Source organism: Eptatretus burgeri, chromosome 14 (genome assembly GCF_056783735.1).
Source record: "Eptatretus burgeri isolate ZD-2024b chromosome 14, Ebu_testis_v1, whole genome shotgun sequence".
Lineage (NCBI taxonomy): Eukaryota > Metazoa > Chordata > Myxini > Myxiniformes > Myxinidae > Eptatretus > Eptatretus burgeri.
The window spans coordinates 32,247,974-32,269,827 of record NC_140974.1 but is presented as its reverse complement, the minus strand read 5'-3'; the positions used below and the strand labels follow the sequence as shown (position 1 = coordinate 32,269,827).

At 42.5% G+C, this 21,854-nt stretch overlaps 1 protein-coding gene across 8 annotated transcripts in view; it reads left to right on the top strand.

Moving 5' to 3' along the window:
- The window catches only part of LOC147012911 (fibronectin type III domain-containing protein 3B-like), a 173,612-nt gene extending 158,378 nt beyond the window's left edge, over positions 1-15,234 (top strand). For 6 of the 8 annotated variants that reach the window (XM_085854257.1, XM_085854261.1, XM_085854254.1 and 3 more), the window contains 2 exons: positions 10,144-10,271; positions 11,828-15,234. In XM_085854257.1, coding sequence (XP_085710383.1) covers positions 10,144-10,271; positions 11,828-12,172 — 473 coding nt within the window. In that variant the 3' untranslated portion in view covers positions 12,173-15,234. The remainder of the gene's footprint in view (positions 1-10,143; positions 10,272-11,827) is intronic. The other 2 variants (XM_085854260.1, XM_085854259.1) reach the window with 2 other exon arrangements.
- Positions 15,235-21,854: the final 6,620 nt, after the last annotated feature.

Here is a 21,854-nt window from a genome sequence, read left to right as displayed (position 1 = left end):
CGTGCGTGCCCATATGTGCGTGCCCGTATGTGCATGCCCGTACGTGCGTGGCCGTACGTGCAAAAAAAAAAGGAGAATTGTGACGTCAATTGTGATGTCATAGCACCATGTCCTGTCATTGGTTGGCAAATAAATGGCTGTAACTTGGGATCCGCTTGTCCGATTAATATCAAACCTTGAAAAGGCACATTCTCAGGTCCCCAGCGATATACCTGGCAAGTTTCAATTAGATTGGACCAGGGGTTGTCGAGAAATGGTGGTCGCAGACACACATACACACACATACAGACAGACACACAGAGATTGCTGGAATTATAGATACATGTACAGTGACTATAGAAAGTCCACACACCCTTTCAAAGTTTTTACCTTTTGTTGCCTTATAGCCTGGAATTAAATTGCATTAAATCAGACTTTTTCCACCTTTATTTACACATCGTGACCCACAACTTCCAGCTGAAAAACAAATTCTACAAATTTCAGAAAATTAATTAAAAATACAAAACTAGAATATCTTGGTTGGATAAGTGTCCATCCTCCTTATAATAGCAATTGTAAATTAGCTCAGGTATAACCAATCACCTTCAAAATCATACACCAAGTTAATTAGCCTCCACCTGTGTTAAGTTGCGATTCTGATTATTTCAGAATAAAATCAGCTGTTCCTGGAAATTTCCTCTGCTGGGTAGTACATTTCACAGCAAAGACTGAACCGTGAGAACCAAGGAGCTTTCAAAAGACCTCCGGGATAAAGCTGTGGAAAGGCACAGATCAGGGGATGGGTATGAAAATGTTTCAAAGGCCTTGAAATATCCCTTGGAGCACAGTCAGGAAAATCATTAAAAGTGGAAGGCATATGGTACCTCCCAGACCCTGCCTAGACCAGGCCGTCCCTGCAAACCGGATGGCCAAGCAAGGAGGAGATTGATCAGAAAGGACACCAAGGGGCCATTGGCAACTTTAAAAGAGCTACATGCCTTTTTGGCAAAGACTGGTCACTGTGTGCATGCAATAACAATATCCCAAGCACTTCACAAGTCTGGCGTGTGCAGTAGGGTTGTAAGAAGGAAACCATTACTCAAAAAGCCCACCTTGAGTCCTGTTTGAGGTATGCAAAAAACCACTCTGGAGATTCTGAAGCCATGTGGAAAAAGTTTTGTGGTCTGACGAAACCAAGATGGAACTTTTTGGCATAAATGCAAAATGTTATGTTTGGCACAAACTCAACACAACACATCGCCCAAAGAACACCATCTCTACTGTGAAGCATGGTGGTGGCGGTATCATGTTATGGGGATGTTTATCATCAGCAGCGACTAGTGCATTTGTCAGGATACAAGGGAAAATGGATGGAGCAAAATACAGAAAAATCCGAGAGCAAAACCTGCTGCCCTCTGCAAGAAAGCTGAAATTGGGACCGAAGTTCACCTTTCAGCATGACAACGACCTGAAGCACACAGTCAAAGCTACACTGGAGTGGAAAAAGAACAAAGAGATAAATGTCCTGGAGTGGCCCGGTCAGAGCCCTGACCTAAATCCAATCGAAAATCTGTGGCATGACTTGAAGATTGCTGTCCATCAACGCTCCCCATGCAACTTTACTGAGCTTGAACAGTTTTGTGCAGAAGAATGGGCAAATATTGCCCAATCAAGGTGTGCAAAGTTGTTACAGACCTTTCACAACAGACTCACAGCTGTGATTGCTGCCAAAGGTGCTTCCACCAAGTATTAATTCAGGAGGGTGGACACTTATCCAACCAAGATATTCAAATTTTGTATTTTTAATTAATTTTCTGAAATTTGTAGAATTTGTTTTTCACTTGGAAGTTGTGGGTTATGATGTGTAAATAAAGGTGGGAAAAGTCTGATTTAATGCAATTTAATTCCAGGCTGTAAGGCAACAAAAAGTGAAAATTTTGAAAAGAAGTGGTCTTTTTATAGGCACTGCATATTATGCGCTCTGTCGTTTGCTGAGCACAATCAATTACAGATCAACTTATTTAATGCCTGAGACACCAAACCATTGTTTGCAGTTGGTCTTTCTCCAATTGTTGGATTTTCCATACTTTCTACTAATGTTTGTTAATACACATTCTTTTAAAACGGGCTTATGAAACTGGGTTCCACTTGCCAGAGTGGTAAACAGGTTTTGGAACTTTAAGCCACATCACATTCAAAAGCAAGCACGCCTTTATGGTCTGGTTACAATCTCTAACGATGTAAATTCTTTATGATGCTTTTTTTTTCAGTGTGGGTTGGAACCTAACTGATAATATCTTCAACAGCTGTTTTCAAGGTCTCTGAACACTTGTTCTCTCTCTGTCTCTGTCTCTGTCTCTGTCTCTGTCTCTGTCTCTGTCTCTGTCTCTGTCTCTGTCTCTGTCTCTCTGTCTCTGTCTCTGTCTCTGTCTCTGTCTCTGTCTCTGTCTCTGTCTCTGTCTCTGTCTCTCTGTCTCTCTGTCTCTCTGTCTCTCTGTCTCTCTGTCTCTCTGTCTCTCTGTCTCTCTGTCTCTCTCTCTGTGTGTCTCTCTCTCTGTGTCTCTCTCTCTCTGTGTCTCTCTCTCTCTCTGTCTCTCTCTCTCTCTCTCTCTCTCTCTCTCTCTCTCTCTCTCTCTCTCTCTCTCTCTCTCTCTCTCTCTCTCTGTCTCTGTCTCTGTCTCTGTCTCTGTCTCTGTCTCTGTCTCTGTCTCTGTCTCTGTCTCTGTCTCTCTCTCTCATTCCTTCATCATTATTGCCTATAATTAACCCCTGCCCTATTCCCGCATCCTGCATCGTTCATCATTTCTTTTTATCCAAAAGATTAATTTTTTTCTCATTGCATAAAGATTCTCAAAAGCACTTTCAGTTTGATTTCATCCATCTTATTTGAAGGAATAAATGTTGCTAAAAAAATAACTGCTGGAAGAAAACCTTTTTTCTGTGCTTTCTCTCAAGAATATTTATAATAGGATCCAGGATATTAAGAAGGTGGTCTACTTGTAACATTTAATTGTTTATTTCCACTTTAATAAAATAACAAAATAAAATGCAGGTGGGTGCATGCAGGTTAGTGCATGCAGGTAGGTGCATCAATGCTGGTGCTTCCAGGTTGGTGCATGCAGGTGGGTGCATCCATGCTGGTGCTTCCAAGTTGATGCATGCAAGTGGGTGCATCCATGCTGGTGCTTCCAAGTTGATGCATGCAAGTTGGTGCATGCAGGTTCGTGCATCCATGCTGGTGCTTCCAGGTTGGTGCATGCAACTTGGTGCATGCAGGTTAGTGCATGCAAGTTGGTGCATCCAGGTTGGTGCATGCAGGTTGGTGCATGCAAGTTGGTGCGTCCAGGTTGGTGCCTCCAGGTTGATGCATCCAGATTGGTGCTTCCAAGTTGGCACATGCAGGTTGGTGCATGCAGGTTTGTGCATGCAAGTTAGTGCATGCAGGTTAGTGCATGCAAGTTGGTGCGTCCAGGTTGGTGCATGCAGGTTAGTGCGTCCAGGTTGGTGCATGCAGGTTAGTGCGTCCAGGTTGGTGCATGCAGGTTGATGCATGCAGGTGGGTGCATGCAGGTTGGTGCATGCAAGTTGGTGCATGCAAGTTGGTGCATCCAGGTTGGTGCGTCCAGGTTGGTGCGTCCAGGTTGGTGCTTCCAAATTGGTGCATGCAAGTTGGTGCATGCAGGTTTATGCATGCAAGTTAGTGCATGCAGGTTAGTGCCTGCAAGTTGGCGCATGCAGGTTGTTGCATGCAGGTTGGTGCATGCAAGTTAGTGCATGCAAGTTGGTGCATCCAGATGGGTGCATGCAAGTTACAGTTAGATACGATAGTGATGCCACGTGAGGAATGCAGATATCCTCATACTACTGGTAACATATATCTGGTACTGCCTGTTCATTCATGGTCGGGTCGTCGGCAACGAAACCGGCAACCCACCCGAGTCAGTATACTCTGTCTCAGAGAGGAGGATGGCCAGACACCCATTAGGACTAAAAACAATACCTACTACCTCAGGGTGGCTCTCTGGATGGGAAAACCGGCCATCTAGGTTGTTTTAGGTCATAGTAGTAGGCTATAGATAGGAACAGCCCAGGGTGGTACAACCATCCTGCCTTAGGAGCGTTAAAGTGGTGCCCGGAAGCATGTTATGCTCTCCGTATCAGGATTGCTTCTCTTATTTTTCTGTCTCATGCAAACTAAGCTACCAGGCTAGCTTTATTTTCTCTTTCTGACATGCACCATGCACTCATTTTACTCGCTTTCACTCCGTATCTGTACATTTTTTATCTTCATTTAATTTTCTTTTAAACCCATAATTACAAACATGGAAAAGTCCAACAAGATAGTGGCCCCGAGTTCTCGGCATTATGGTGTGCGAAGAATTTCCAGAGTCCTACCTGTCTCTTTTACCAATGAGAGAGGAGGGCTCAGACAGTAGTAATAGTATCAGTCACTTCCAAGACCCTTCCCTTTCTAATAAACCTGACTATTTTTGTTTCCCACCCCTCCGACAAGGTCGGAGACAGGGGACATTAAAATGAGCTCAACCTGACCGACCGACCGACCGATCATCCATCCATGTACTTTTGTGTACGCGATATATCAAAAACTTGAACATTTAGCTTTCATATTCCCGATATCTATTCCTCATGACATTATATCAACCAGATTAGATCATGGCTGTGATTGGCTGAATTATGCTGCCATGTCAACCATCTCGGTAGCTTGGCTAATGTACACGATATTTCAAAAAACGTTCAATATTTTGCTTTCATGTTACAGGGATCTATTGTGGGGGACCGAGAGTATCAGCTCCTTGTTCTATTCATTTCACCAACATTTGTGATATTCCTTCGAACCTTTACTCTGTTTAACACCATTTATTTGATACTTCTCCTAATACAGTAGAATCTGGAAAATAAGCATATGCTTGAATATAAGCGCATATGAACAATAAGTGCACATGGGCCTCCCTATTTGATTTCTCAATGAAAAATTAGTGCATATAAAAACGTAATCGTCAGCCTTTGAAAACTGAAAATATTATCAACTCAAACACTACAGTATTTTGTGTTTTATTGGCATTGGTACATCAACATCAAGTCCGAATTTCTTACATATCTGGAACCGGTACTTATAAGAGTTGTACATTCAAAACAATGTTGTTCATTAAGGATCGTAAAATGGTGATTTACGATCCAATACTATAGTCGTAAAACAACGTTTTTCATCACAATCAAAATGGACACAGCAGTGAAGCGTCCATCATATACCCGTTAAAAGAAGTTTGAGATTATTGCGTTTCACAACTCTTGTAAGAACCAGGAACAGATGTGTAATGAATTCGGACTTCATACTCGAGGACTTTGATGTGAATGGTGAAGAATGAGGAAATAATTGTTGAGGAAATTGTGCGAAAGGTTTGAAGATGATAGGGAGCAGAAGACAGGCCTTTTACCCGGACATGGAAAACAAACTTGTTGCGGAGTTTAAATAGATACGTGCTTGAGGATTGAAAATGTATTTAGTATTTGTTTTCAAAGTACGGACAATTTTTGTTCATCTTATTTGAACAATAAGACTGTGAACAATAAGAACAATGTGAACAATAAGTTGAACAATAACAACAATAAGACTGAAAAAATTGCAATGATGTAAAAACTGACATCCATGCAGCCAATCTGACGAGTATTTACCATTATAAGCACGTTATGTTATAAACTTTTTGAATACGTATAAGCGCATATTGAAAATAAGCGCATACGCCAGGCATTTTCAATATAAACGTATATGGAAAATAAGCCCATATGTGCTCCCCTAAATCTAATAATAGGTGCATATACTTATTATCCAGATTCTGCTGCATCATGCTTCTCTCAGAGACCCAACTGTCAAATGATGTTCTCATGAATTCCTTTCACATTTCCAACAAACCTTCACTAGTGATAACCTTGATAAGGTGTTGATCACCTTCACTCATGATTCTGCTTTAAAAGAGTAATCTGTGCTTATTCCAACATCAACACACCTGTTGTATGCCTAGTTGGCCTTGAATCTCCACAAGTCGACATCATCTGGCTTAAGATTTGTCTGCCAACTATCACAACTGTATTTTTCTCTGTTTCACCTACTATTCTCCTCACTCTACAAACTTCACAACTTCCTTTGACTATACAGTATATCTAAATTCCTGCCATGAGGCCGTGACATCCTATCACACTCAAAATGAAGTGCTCGACTTAGAAGACTTCTTCATGTACAGTGCCTACAGAAAGTCTACACCCCCTTTCAAAATTTTCACCTTTTGTTGCCTTATAGCCTGGGATGAAACTGCATGAAATCAGACTTTTTCCACCTTTATTTCCACATCATACGCCACAACTTCGAAGTCAAAAACAAATTCTACGGATTTTGGAAAATTAATTAAAAATAGAAAACTAGAATATCTTGGTTGGATAAGTGTCTACCTCCCTTATAATTGCAGTTGTAAATTAGCTCAGGTGTAACCAATCACCTTCAAAATCACATACCAAGTTAATTGGCCTCCACCTGTGTTAAATTGTAGTGATTCTGATTATTTCAGAATAAAATCAGCTGTTCCTGTAGGCTTCCTCCACTACGTAGTGCATTTCACAGCAAAGACTCAACCAGGAGCACGAAGAGGAGCTTTCAAAAGACCTCCAGGATAAAGTTCTGGAAAGTCTTAGATCAGGGGATAGATATAAAAATATTTCAGAGGTGTTGATTATCCCTTGGAGCACAGTCAAGTTAATCATTAAGAAGTGGAAGGTGTATGGTACCACCAAGACCTTGCCTAGATCAGGCCATCCTTTCAAACTGGATGACCAAGCAAGGAGGAGACTGATCAGAGAAGCCACCAAAAGGCCAATGGCAACTTTGAAAGAGCTACATGCCTTTAGGGCAAAGACTGGTCACTGTGTGCATGTGATAACAATATCCCAAGCACTTCACAAGTCTGGTGTGTCTAATAGGGTTGCAAGAAGGAAGCCATCATTCAAAAAAGCTCACCTGGAGTCCCATTTGAGGTATGTAAAAAAACAATCCAGAGATTCTGAAGCCATGCGGCCAAAACTTTTGCGGTCTGACAAAACCGAGATGAAACTTTTTGGCCTCAATGCAAAACCTTCCATTTGGCGCAAACCCAACACAGCACATCACCCAAAGAATACCATCCCTAATGTGAAGCATGGTGGTAGCAGCATCATGTTATAGGGATGTTTCTCCTCAGCAAGGACTGGGGCACTTGTCAGAATAAAAGGGAAAATGGATGGAGTAAAATACAGAAACATCCCAGGGAAAAACCTGCTGCCCTCTGCATGAAAGCTGAAATTGGGACGGAAGTTCACCTTTCAGCATGACATCGACCCAAAGCACACAGTCAAAGCTACACTGGAGAGGCTAAGGAAGAAAAAGATAAATGGCCTGAAGTGGCCCAGTCAGAGACCCCGACCTAAATCCAATCGAAAATCTGTGGCACGACTTGAAGATTGCTGTCCATCAACGCTCCCCACGCAACTTGACTTAGCTTGAACAGTTTTGTACATAAGAATGGGCAAATATTGCCCAATCAAGGTGTGTGAAGTCGGTAGACACCGATCCCAACAGACTCACAGCTGTGATTGCTGTCAAAGGTGCTTCCAGCAAGTTTTAACTCAGGTGGGTGGATACTTATCCAACCAAGACATTCTAGTTTTATATTTTTAATTAATTTTTTTAATAAAGGTGGAAAACGTCTGATTCAATGCAATGTAATTCCAGGCTATAATGCAACAAAAGGTGAAAAATTTGAAAGGCACTGTACACCACAGAGAGTAGTTGAAATCTTCCCACCCATATGGGTGGGGGTGTGGCGGTTGAAGCTCTCACATTCTCCATTCTTAATGATATGGAGCAAATTTATCAGCCATCCTACCCATATTCCACATCGTCACGACTACTCTTCCAATACTCTGGGCCTGTTTTTCACCTCCAATCCATTAGGTTATAGCTGCACTATGTCATCTCCAATTGGTGGTCATCTCCGATTACAAATGTCTCTTTACTTACCACTCCTCCTCCTCTGGCTGATCTCTCGAAATGCCAGTATTGGCACTTTAATAGCGCCGACTGGACTGCTTCAGGGAAATTCTATTTTGACTTTCCTTGGACATATTACTGCCTCTCCTCGAGTGATGCCTCTGTCTCTGCAGAGCATATGGCTGAAGTTATTGTTGAAGGATGGAAGGTTATATCGCCTTCTCTTTCAAGAATATTTCTTCTTTAAATTCCTAGTTCAACTGTCCCTGCTCTGCAGTGATTCTTGCAAAGGGATGTGGCAAATCGGACCTGGAAAAAGTCTTCTTCCTCTGTCTCACATTCAGCCTTCATCTCCACTCAAAATCATTGCAAATATGTTATTTATGAGGCGAAGCATTCCTTTATCCAAAGGAAGTGTGACAACCTCTCCTCTTCTTTCACTAATAGGCCTTTCTGGTCTTTAGCCAAGAGTATCTCCAACAACTTATTTTGCTCTCCCTTTCCTTCGCTTTTTTTTCCTCCAACTGACAAAGCAACTCTTTTTGGTTCTCTTTTCTCCTGCAATTCCACATTGGATGACTCTAACATCCCACCACCCCCTGATGCACCCCTTACCAATCCTATGCCTCTCCCTATAATCTCTTTTCATACAGTCAAAAAAGTACTTCTCTCTCTGGAAATAAGCAGGGTGTACAGATTAGATGCAAGCCTGGTGTTGGCTTAGTGGTTAGGGTGGTGGCTTGGGATCCCAGGGTCCTGAGTTCAAGCCCCGTTGGCTGCTGAATTAACACCAGGGGGTTGACTCAGCCTGTCATCCATCTGAGGTCGGCGAAGTGAGTACCAGTGTACTGGTCCCGGTGTATGCCCCGGTTAGAATAGGTATACCATATCCCTGTGGGTCGTAAGAGGCGACCAGGGTTGGCGTCAGGAAGGGCATCCGGCCATAAAACATTGCCTCAAGAAAAAGCCTAACCCCTGCACAGCAGGGAAAAATGGCTGTAAAAACGGTACAGATTAGATGCCATTCCTCTTCGTATCGTGAAGGAGTGTGCTTCAGAACTTGCAGCTGTGCTTGCTCGTTTATAAATCGCTCAAAATAGTTTATAAATTAGCAAGTGTACAGGTGTGCCTTGCTCGTTTATTTGGCTTCTGTTTAAAAACCAAAACTTTTCCTCTTTCCTGGAAACCTACATTAGCACAGCCTATTCTAAAGAAGGGTGATCGTTTAAACCCTTCCAACTACCGTCCTATTGCTCTGACTTCTACTAGTTCCAAAGTCTTTGAACGTCTTCTCAATTCTCATTTCATCAAGCATCTTGAATCTCAGTCTTCTCTCTGACCATCAGTATGGATTCCACAAGGTGAGATCTACATGTGATATCGTTTCCTATATATTACAAATGTCTGGTATTCTTCTCTGAGACACTTTAAGGAATCCTTTGTTGTCACCCATGATATCTCAAAAGATTTTGACAGTGTGGCATCTGATCTCCAAGCTCACTTCTTTCGACTTTCCTCCTTCACTCTGCTCTCTCATAGCTAGCTTTCTCTCTGGCCGTTCTATCTCCGGAATTGTTGATGGTTCTCAACCTCTCCCTTCCTCTGTACTAACAGTGGTGTCCCTCAGCGTTCTGACCCGTCTCCTACACGCTCTTCTTTTTATCAATGATCTTTCTATGAGCTAGAGGGCTGCGATCAGAGATTGTTGATGGCTTTAGGTATAGCCAATTGCTAGCACTTGAAATGCTGTCTCATAATGAAAGAAAAAAGAAGAATTAAATAACGGGAAAAATATATAATTGAAAAAAATTGAAAATTGGAAGAAGAATCAAAAAATGTTGGTTGGTACATGCAGGTTGGTACATGGTTGGTGCATCCAGGTTGGTGCATATACCATCCATGCTCGATGCGGTGGTGTTAGCAAATTAAAGATTGCAGTGAAAAGAAATAGGCTTGATCATAAAGGTGGGCAACACTTCATGAACATTAGGACAGTGAACTTTTAACTGAGTGTCTGAATGAAATAGAGAGACATCATCAGAAATGGCCACCCTGTTGGAAATGCTACTTGAAGGGAAATCTCATTTCTTTATCATTATTGCCTGCAATTGCTCCCTGCCCTATTCCAGCACCCCGCGTCGCTCAACTTGAAGGAAACCGGTGCCAGATCCACTGGGACCCGGTGACTGGGGTGGTAGGAGAACCTGTAATCTATTGCTTGCAAGTCTGCAGCTCTCGAGACTTGGATTTCAGACAGGTATGGACACCGCTCACAGCTCGCTTAAAGGAAGTATATCCAAGTTTCACTTCTTTACTTTGCTTCCTTCCACATTTATATTCTATCCTATTTGGTTTATTATTTGAAATAATTATTGATTTGCTTGTATTATTAGCCCCCATTGGACTTAGTCCGAAACTAGGGCTTGTGGTTTGGGTCTCGTCCGTCCGTGCATCCATCCATCCGCAGCCATATCTTGGACATGTATGGACCAATTTTGTTCAAACTTGGCACAAAGGCAATACATGATGGTATGCGGATGCACATCATTTTGTTTCGCAAATCGATCAAAGATAGCCAACTGGTGGCCATTTTATCTGTAAAAACCCGATGTTGAACACTTCCTAAACCATTTCTCAGACAAGCATTTCCCAATCTTCTTCAAACTTGGCACACAGATAATGAATTATGACTTACATATGCACATCATTTTCTTTCAACATCAGATCCAAGATGGTCGACTGACAGTCATTTCGTTACTTAAAGGTGTCCCCAACCATTTCTCGGACATGCGTGTTCCGATTTTGTTCAAACTTGGTACAAGTACAGCACGTGATGGCATACGTGTGCACCTCGCTTTATTTTGCGATCTGATCAAAGATTGCCGACTGGGAGACCGGCGACCATTTTAGTTGTAAAAAAACAAAACGGTATTGAACAAGTCCTCAACCATATCTCAGACATGCATTTACCGATCTTGTTATATTCTATTTTTTTCATACCTATACCATGAAGCATGTCATGGAAAAAAAATTGATTATTCTTTTCAATTTCACCCCAACCACCTTTAATTAAGTAGTTTACAAAAACTGATCAGACAGCATTTTCAACTGAATGATAATTTTCTATTGTCTATAGTTGTGTCATTTATTTTATACGTAAATAAATATTATTAAATGTTTCGACTGTTTGTGTAATTTCTTGTGTCTCCCCCAAAATATATGAACATTGAATGCCTTCTGTGCGAAACTTACATTCCCAATAGAAAACATCGAATACATGTCACTTGACAAAGTATTCTTCACAATATAACTACATGAGCCACATCAATGATAGTCATGACCGAATAACCCAATCATACGCAATCTTCCATCTCACATGACCACTCAAGTCAGTTGCGCATACACATAAATCATGTAAATATTGGCTAGCCCTTTAACTCCGTACAGCAAAATTACTAAAACCACGGGGGCGATGACATTTTACATCTTTTTCTCCTTGCTTTTTATTGCTAATGATACTATTTCTGGAATGCTTATTGCAGATGTAATTTGTCTGCTGCTTGTATTTTATTTTAATCTACTCGTGTTTGTGCATACGTCAGGAACAATTAATTCAGATTGTACTACCACTTTTATGCAAGAATGCCAACAGAAATAGAGAGATATACTGAAGTTGAAAATGGATAGTGAGGGAAAGGAAAGAGGAGATGACAGATGGGTAAGAGTGTCAGCTTGATCTGTATTTGGAGCTTATTTGAGTTCATTTTTTTTCATAAAGGACTCTTATGTTTCTTCTCCCAACCTTGTAAACAGGTGTACAAGGGTAGCCAAACTTCATTCCAGGCAGTCGGTCTGTACTACAACTGTGAGTACCGTTTCCGTGTGTACGCGGTGCGTCTTTGTGGAGGAGCAAGCGGAGCAGAGATGGCCGGCCCGTCCAGCCTGCCAGTCACATTCTTGCTACGTCGGAAGGAGAATGTAGCCGTGGTGGGGAGTCCGATGGCAGCGACTGCCGGCAGACTCTCAACCTCCAGTGCGGATGGCGGTGAAGATAGGGCACGGCTGCCCGGGGATGAGCGATTCGCTGCGCTGCTTCTCTTCAGCTTCGGGGCTTGTTCCCTCTTCATTGCATTCATTATGCAACTGTTCATCATGTAACCTGCACTTGAGCAAGCCATGGTGAGGTGAATGTGCACAATAGTCGAGGCTTGAATTGGAAAAGTGAGATGCAAGTGGAGTAAGAGTTGTTATCGAACTGAAGTATGGCCATTTGTTGATCGTAGTTCCATCTTCATCAGTCTTCAACTTTGAGGTGGAGCCATCGACTGGCCCTGCTTTGCTGCTGAAATCGGCTGTCCACCGTACCTCACCTCATCCAGGCCAAAGAGTAGGTCCAAGAACAAGGCAGTCTCCTGTAGCATTTTTATTGATATCAATATCTATATTGATATTTTTTATTTTTTAACCTTTTTTGCCACCAGTGCCTGGGGCATTGTTAAAGGCCACCCTGCCCTTTGGCTAATTTGAGAGGCTGAGAATGATCACATTTAAATACTCTGCCAAACCCATCAGTCAGGGTTGAGCGAGATGGGAAAAAGTGTTTGATTGGAGGAGGATAATTATTCAAGGTTGGGAGTTATTTTGTTATAATTTACGAGGCCATGCTATCCTACAAAGCAACCTCGAAATTATCGCGTGGCAATGACAGTGCAATTGGCGATGTTGCACAGTGTGCATATATTTTCATAATATTGTCCGTCTCGTATAATTTACTTGTTACCCTCCTTTCGTGCGTGAACTATAGATTTGCAAATTTATATTCTCGAGGTACTTGTCGCTGACGCTAACTACCGCTGCTGCTGTTTCCTAGCCCTTACTGTAGCCACATCTGTAATCGATCCGTTTTTATCCCCTCATCTTGTTTGTGACCCTTTTTTTATAAAGGTCCGAGACCAATATCGCATTTCGTTTCCTCCATGTGCGGTTAACTCCTGGACTGCCCTGTGGCAGCACGTGCCAGCCAAATGCTCGGTCACCATCCGTTTTGCTCGTATACCTTCGTCACCCATGCTGTTCCCGATGTTGAGCTCAGTTATATGCGAACCTATTAAAAAACATTTTATAATTGAATTATAATCAAAAAGATACAACAATCATGAGTATACTGAACGTCCTTTGGGAGGTGTTGTGCTCTCTGCCCATATTTAGTGGGTGGATCAATTTTATATGGCCTTTCATCATGCTCTACCTTCCAACAAAGGCGTTTGACGGTTAAGTCATTCCTGATTTCAAATCACAAGAATTGTACCTTTGATACGGAAACATGATGGAGACGCAAACATGAAAGTGAGAAAACCGTTCCTTTTCTTTTCATCGGATCCAATCTGAATGTTTTAGACTCGATTCCGCTCACGTCATTTAAGCGATGCACAGCCCTTCTGTTTTACCTACATTCTTGTTATACCTGCATGCAAGTCTTTCCTCACCATGTTCAAAGTCTTTCCAGCAGTTTGGATCTCTTCTCCCTGCACTGAAGAGATGTCTTGCTTGTCACAATATTTTTTGCGTAATTTATCTTCTGAAACTGGTGCTACAGCATGTGTGATGTCGTTGACGAGAGCGGTGTTGGGATGTGCGAAGGTGAAGCATAATTTCAAATGAAATCTTACAATTCTGCACTTAACTTTTCAACAGATGTGGAGTCATCCTTCGCACCATGTCTCATTTGTCAAAGTTTCCATATCAAAGGTACCATAAGCCTTTCACTCCTAGCAATATGTGTGCGTGTGCTACAATTTTCTCCGACTGGAGCTTCCTTTCCCCATGGTGCGCTGACCATACCAAACAGCGTCCCGCCGCCACATTCTCACATCATAGAAATTATGAGGTTAGTTTCCGCTACAAGGACGCTCCTCACTTCTGCAAGCTTATTTTCGACTCATCCTGTACATGCCTCTTGTCCTTTTCCAAAGCTGTTTGCCCTTCTGTACGATTATGTTAACCATGTTTCATATGATCGATGAACTTAACCACGCTATTGTGCAATTGCAAACAGCGCATGCTTCCGCCTTCTGTGAACAACGGTTTGTCCTTGGAGAAAAAAAATCTCCAAAGTTTGTCCACCATCCAGGTGGATTTATGAAAAAAAAAATATGTAAACTGGAGTGTTTTGTGTTTATATGTTGTTGTTTTTTATGACCTGGAGGATCCAAGCGACCGTTCCTCTGCCTTAAGATGTTCCCTCCTCAAAGAGGTGCCAACCATTGAAGAAGTCGTAACAACCTATCACGTCCTCGTGAGTTTAGTTTGGGGACCAACGGACACGCATATAATACAAAGTCACAAAAAAGGAATCTGGAGCGTTTCCCTGCACACGTTAAAATGTGTGCCTTGAGCCTAACGGCCGCACCCCATCCAAACGCAAACCTTTGGAATCAAACTGAGCAAGGCGTTTATGCATAATCTTTTGGTTCCTTTTTTCATATTGTTCATTTGTAGCAGATGTTTACAGGAAATAAAATCGATAATCGATCACTTTCTGTATTTCTTCGCTCTAGAAACCTGGCAGCTCGAGTGCCTTGTGCCCTCTGATGTTTTGGGCTGCACGAGTTGAATATCTGAGATTATTATTATAATTATTGTTGTTATTGTAATGGTTATGAATTATTACTACAAATCGTGCCGGGAAGCTGAAGAGAAGCAACACCAAAGCATTTTTGATACATTACACTACAGCGCGGTTCTGTGGCCACCCTGAGTACCTCGCAGAGGGAACCGAAGCCTCTAGCTTTTTTTATTTTTTGGACATTCCATCGGAGAGCAGAAAGCTTCATCCATGGTTGGGAAGGAAGTTGGAATATCAAAAGGAGGAGAAGGAAAAGTTTTTAAACATTCCATGCATGCTCGTTTCATGGTCAGACCTGCATTTCACGTAGTTTTGCTAACATGGAGACAGGGCCCAGTTTTTGTTTTGAAATACGTCCCACCCTCATCCATTATCCCTTCATGTATAAAATGCAAATTTTGCTTATTTTTAAGTTCTATGTACAAGATATTCACTTTTACCTGTAGCTAATATATGTATAAATATATATTATGTTATCAATAAATGTTATATCTTGATTTTTTTTCTTTTCTTTTGGAGGGGCCATTTGCTATGTCTGCCTTGCATGGAGAAGCAACATTTATTGTGAAAGAAATAAAGGACATTCTAATTTTAATACCAGGTTGAAATTCCTTTCACTTCTTTCATTCCTTTATTCCTGTATTTCGAGGTCCATGATATATGAATGTTGTTGAGGCCCTGAGCCTGAGCCTTAGCTGCCATTAACATATTGCGTTCGTAAAAATTGCCACATGTTTATAAATATACATCAACCCTGCATACAGTGACACGACGAGTCCCATCATAGCAATTCCTGTTCGATATGTTAACAAGTGTCGCCTGCCACGTGAACCAATTGCCTTTGGTATTACTACAGCGCACTTAGAGAATTTGGATTTGCAGTATGATGGGACTCACTGTCATGTTGCTGTACACAGGTGAGGGTTCAGCTTTACATGTATGCTCAGCCATGGCACACGCTAAGGGCGCTATATGCTGTGCTGATGATCCCCGAGGTTGAAACTTTTGTCATTGCAATAATGCCGCTCTTTGTGGCATTCAACCGGCCCAAGAGCTGTCACTCTTAATGCCCAGTTGGGTTCACAGTGGAGCTCATGTGTGGTGGTGATGTCATAATGACCTGTGGGTTGAGTAAACCCAATTTTCGACACCCCCCCCCCCACACACACAGACACACACACACACATCAAAATGTGTGGAGCGTGACGAGCGCGCCCCTGATCTCCAATGGATGTAAGTCGTGCTCATCCACACACCAAAGCGTTACCTCCGAACCGGAAAAATCGGCCTGGCCACTGATGTCAAAAGACAGATATTTTATGGCCACCATTGAGGAAATATCAAACGGAGTCACCTATCTGGATTTCAGGCTTATTTACCCACGTCAGGAGGGCATACCGTATAAACATCTAACCAATGATGACCACAATCGTCGTTTAAATTCCAATCTTACCTCCTGGCTGTAATGCTGCACAATGGCTGTGTGCGCATGAGCAGGACTTGTATCCATTGGAGATGGGGGAGCGCTCGTCATGCTCCACACGTTGATTTCTCCGCCGATCGCAGTGCCTTCCGGTTTTTTTGGTTTGAATTTGTGAGAACAATTGTCTGAGTGGTAGACAGACTGTTGTTCTTTGTGGATTTTATTTATATTTTTTGTATACATTTTCGAGGCTCGTGTGAGAGCAAACACAGAACACACAGCAAGGGGGGCATGAGACAAGAGGGGAGGGAGTGGGAAGGACAAAACAGTGGGGGAACAGAGACATTAGGAGATCTGTGGAAGGGAGAGGGATGGGATGGGGAACACGGGGTATACAAGATGGACATTACAGGGACTTTCAGGAAGGAAAGCAGGGAATTTGAAGGAGGTGGGCTTGGGTGGATTATCGGGGGTAGAAAAGATCGAGGATTTGGATGGTGGATGATAAGAGGTGGTGGTGAACAGCTGTTTTGAAGGCCTGGAGGGAAGAATGGGAATGAATAGAGTGAGGGAGTTTATTCCAAAGGTGGGAAAAAAGGGGAATGAAAGAGTGAAGGTGATTAATACCAAAAGAGTGATTTTGGTAGTTTTACCAGAAGGGGGTTGTTGGCGGACCTTGAGAGCCCTGTGGAAATGTGGTCGGGACAAATCGCAGAGATAGCAGGGGGGGGCGAGGCTGAAGAGGAGACGGTAGAAGACAGAAAGACCACCGACCAACCTGCTGTGATTGAGCGAGAGGCCCAAAGACTCAGCCTCATTGCGGCACATGCCAATGATCCGAAATGCCTTGGTTTCTACAGCGTGAAGCCGAGAAAGGTGGGAGGCAGGAGCACCAGCCCAGAGGGGAGAGCAGTACTCTATCAGGCTGTGGACAAAAGCTTTGCAAGTGGTCAGGAGCTCAGGTGGGCCGAGGAAGGACTTTGCACGACGGAGGATTCCCAGTCGGCGACTGGCTTTGGAGGCGAGGCTTGAAATGTGGCTTTCCCAGTAAAGGTCATGGCAGATTGTGAGACCCAGAAGCATGAAAGAAAGGACTTCTTCCAGAGGATTGTTGAGAAAGTGTATGGGGGGTTTTCTTAATGGTCCTTTCAAAGAGACATAGTGAGAGTGTGAGATTTGTCCGGATTGAAAGACATGTTCCACGTGTTGGACCAGTTTGTGATTATATCGAGATCTGCAGTGATCGAAGAAGCTGCTGCATCTTATTATACGGTTTTACCAACATGTGAGACAGAATCCATGGCTCATGTTACGATTGATATATTCACATACAATTTGGATCACCTGATCAAATTGGGTTATTTAGACAACAGCGAAAATCAAGAATATTGATATTTACAGCTGTGGCAAAAATTAATGCGGGAGTGCATCAAAAACTTAACACGTGAGTGCAATTGTTTGTTTTTTTTGGATGCATGATTGAGGCTCATGGAAGAGCTAGAACAAAATGGAAAGGGTGAAACAGCAACAACAGAGTCGATATGATTGTGTGATAAAGGGGAGGGAGAAGGATGCACACAAGCAAAATGAAACAGGAAGAAGAGGAAGCGGAAAACAGGAAAGAAACAAAAAAAAATGAAGAAACCAACCAACAACTAACAAATGAAAAGAGGTGTTTGAGAGGGGGAGGGGGGATCACAATACCTGTAAAAAGGGAGTGCTTGGGAATGGAGTAATTTGTGGTAGAAGAGATCATGAGTGTGGATGGGGGGTGATCTGGGGTAGTGGTGAACAGCCGTCTTGAAGCCGTGGAGGAAAGAATGGGACTTAGCAGACTGGGGAAGTTGGTTCCACGGGTGAGAGAAAAGAGGAAAAAATGAGTAGAGCTGAGTAGTGAACCTGGATTTTGGGATTTTATCAAGAAGAGAGTTATACTGGAAGACTGTGTGCACCCTGCTGAAACCTCGGAGGTAAAGGCCCTGTCACACCTTGACGTTTTAGCCAGCGTATGGCAAGGTATTAAAATGTATGTAATACGCTGAACTATTGATGTTTTTTTTCCAGTTTTGGACGTATTCATAAAGAGTTGGATGTATGCATAACATATTAGTAACGTACACAGAACGTTTCGATAACATATACTGTAGATAACTTATATCAACAAATGCTGAGCGTGTTGTCGGCGTTCACAACCTATGCCCAACGATAGTCTAACTTATGCATAGCGCGCGGCAGCGTATTGCCGACGATCACGTGGCATAGCCTATTAAAAGGCTGCGGCTCGACGATTAAAATCATAATCGCACTCGACATCGAAGTGTCAAGGCCCTGTCACACCTTGACGTTTTAGCCAGCGTATGCCGACGTATGAAAAATTTGCCGAATACGCTGGCACATGTCGAATGCGTTTTGGGTAAGTTTTGTATACGTTAATAGCATGCTGAAGCACGCTGGCATACGTCGTAGTACATCGACAAATTTTCAGCATGTTGAAAATTTTTCGACGTATGGCAGCATATGACGCACACGTTCCGCATACGCTGACCATAAGTTGTAGGCACGTTACGCGATCGTCGACACACGTTACTTGTAAATTACTCATAAGTCGAAACACATCGAGGTAATGTTTAGTGTCAGTGTTCCAGACTCCCTGGTTTTTTTTTTCCTTCCTTCGGTATGACAGTGATGTTGACACTTCGATTTCTAGTGCGGTTATGATTTAAATCGTTGAGCGGCAGCCTATTAATTATATTATATTATGACCGCACTGGAAATCGAAGTGCCAACATCACCGTTATACCGAAGAAGAAAAAAAAAACCAGTGAGTCTGGAACACTGACACTAAACATTACCTCGACGTGTTTCGAATTCTGAGTAACTTACAAGTAACGTGTGTCAACGATCGTGTAACGTGCCTACAACTTATGGCCAGCGTATGCGGAACATGTGCGTCATACGCTGACATACGTCGAAAAATTTCAAGCATGTTAAAATTTGTCGACGACCTCGGCGTACTACGACGTATGCCAGTGTACTACGACATATGCCAGCGTGCTCTTAACGTATGCAAAACTTACCCATAACATATTCGACGTGTGCCAGCGTTTTAGAAAATTTTTTAATATGTCGGCATATGCTGGCTAAATCGTCAAGGTGTGACAGGGCCTTAAAGAGCTAAAAGAGAGCAGAGGGTGCAAAACCAAAAAGGAGGCAATAGAATACAGAGGCCACCGTCCTCCCTGTAATTGGAAAGTAACAAGCCGAGCACTCAGCTTCGTCGCAGGAGATCCCAATGATTTTGAGGCTCTTGCTTTCCACTGCATCAAGGCAGGCAATGTGTGAGGTGGGGGCACCAGCCCAAAGGAGAGAACAGTACTCAGTAAAGTTGCGAATGAAGGCCTTGTAGGTTGTCAAAGTTCAGATTGGCCAAACAAAGGTCTTGCATGGCGAACAATGCCCAGTCGGCGGCTGTATTTTGAGGCCACCTTTGAAATATGGTCTTGCTGAAAGATCATGGCTGCGGCAGATGCAGGTAGGGGTAATTATTAAACATCACATACCTTATCCCACTCTCCCAAAGAAAACATATTTCCTCTTTAATATGTGCATCCCATCACACAAAACCTCTCAACCCCTAAACCCCCAGTGAAATTAAGTAAATTATCTGATAGATTGATGTAATGTGTTGATAAAGTGTAGGCGTGATGGGCCAAATGGCATTCTGTATTCTGTGTCAAAGTTCCTTGTTCTATCTGGCAGAACATAAACAACTGGGCCCAGACCGAACACAAGTGTTAAGGCGCTGTCACACCTTGACGATTTAGCCAGCAATGGCAACGTATAAAAATGTATGTAAAACGTTGGCGTACGCTGAAATTTTGATGTTTTTTAAAGTTTTGGTCGTATCCATAACGTGTTGGTCGTATGCATAACATATTTGTAACGGGCACAGAACGTTTTGTTGTCTTATAGATAACTTATACCAACGAATGCTTAGCCTGTTGTCGGCGTTCACAACCTATGCCCAATGATAGTTTAACTTAGGCATAGCGCGCTGCACGTATCGCCGACGAACTCGTGGCGTAGCCTGTTAAAAACCTGCCGCACGCCGATTTAAATCATAACCGCCTGAAAATTGAAAGTGTCAACATCGCAGTCACACCTTGACGATTTAGCCAGCGTATGCCGACCTATGAAAAATTTGCCGAACCAAGCTGGCACACGTCGAATACGTTATGGGTAAGTTGTGTATACGTTAAGAGAACGCTGAAAAACGATGAAGTATGCTGTCATATTTCGTGGTACGTCTCGTACGTCGATAAATTTCAAGCATGCTGGAAATTTTACGACGTACTCGCCGTATGGCTCACACGTTCCGCTACGCTGGGAATAAGTTGTAGGCACGATACGCGATCGTTGACACACGTCGACACACGTTACTTGTAAGTTACTCATAAGTCGAAACACGTCGAGGTAATGTTTAGCATACCCGAAACTTCTTTTCTCCGTCAAGGCACATTTTTTTTTCTCCTTGGCTCCGTGAAGTCATGTGACGAAATATCTGAAGTTGTTGTTGTTTTTTTTTGTTTGTTTGTTTTTTTTAGTCTATCACGAATTTTAAAATATATTCGGACATTTGCTTTTAAGTTTCGACATCGATGTGACAATATCCTCAAACAGAAAATATTCACAGAGGAGGAACTAAGAATAAGACATGAGCAAACTGAAGAGGCAATCGGACGTGACATAATGGCACGTGACGAAATATCGGAAGTTATTGTTGTTGTTTTTGTTTAACGCTGCCAATACGCCATTATACGGTAGCTGTAAATTAGAAACACGTTCAGTCAGTTCTGTGGTCGTCCGGAAGACGTCAATCAAATACGTCAATATGCGTTGGAGGTACGTTACACATAGGTTCAAAGCACGTTACTCATAGGTTAGAAATAAGTTTCGGGTACGCTAATCATTACCTCGACGTGTTTCGACTTATGAGAACCTTACAAGTAACGTGTGTCGACATTTGTCAACGATCGCATAACGTGCCTACAACTTATGGCCAGCGTAGCGGAACGTGTGAGGCATACGCTGGCATACGTTGTACAATTTCAAGCATGCTAAAATTTTGAGGACAACCGCAAAGTACAACAATGAAAGCCAGCATACTACGACGTATGGCAGTGTTTTTCAGCGTGCTCTTAACGTATACAAAACTTACCCATAACGTATTCGACGTGTGCCAGCGTTTTAGACAAATTTTTCATAAGTCGGCATACGCTGGCTAAATCGTCAAGGTGTGACAGCGCCTTCACCAATGTTAAAATGGTGCAAAGTCGGTTGTTCGGGAAAAGCTTTCTTGTTCAATTTACCAAGTATGAGCATGTGTTAAAGTGTTTAACAGAGTCGTAGAAACTTTCATTGATTGCTTTTTTTTATTATCAGAAAATGATTATTTACTCTGAGACTCAAACCTGAAATCGAGAAAACTATGCTTTCAGCTTTGAAACGATTTAACAAAAAAGCGATGAAGAATACGGAACTTTTGAAAATAACATATTCTGCCCCCAGAATGCTCGGCACGCACTTGCAGAAATCCCTGGAAATGGCGGTGTTCAGGGCATCATCAAGTTTATCGTGTGTGGGAGACAAGGATTGTTACCTAAAATGGCTCACAAAACTTCTGAAAGAAGCTGAAAATACTTGAAAAAGTACCTGCAAGAAAGGACTGTGCCTCCAAACAACGAAATTCTTGGAGAACTTTCTCAGCTTGCCAAGCGGGAAGCTGCTCGTAC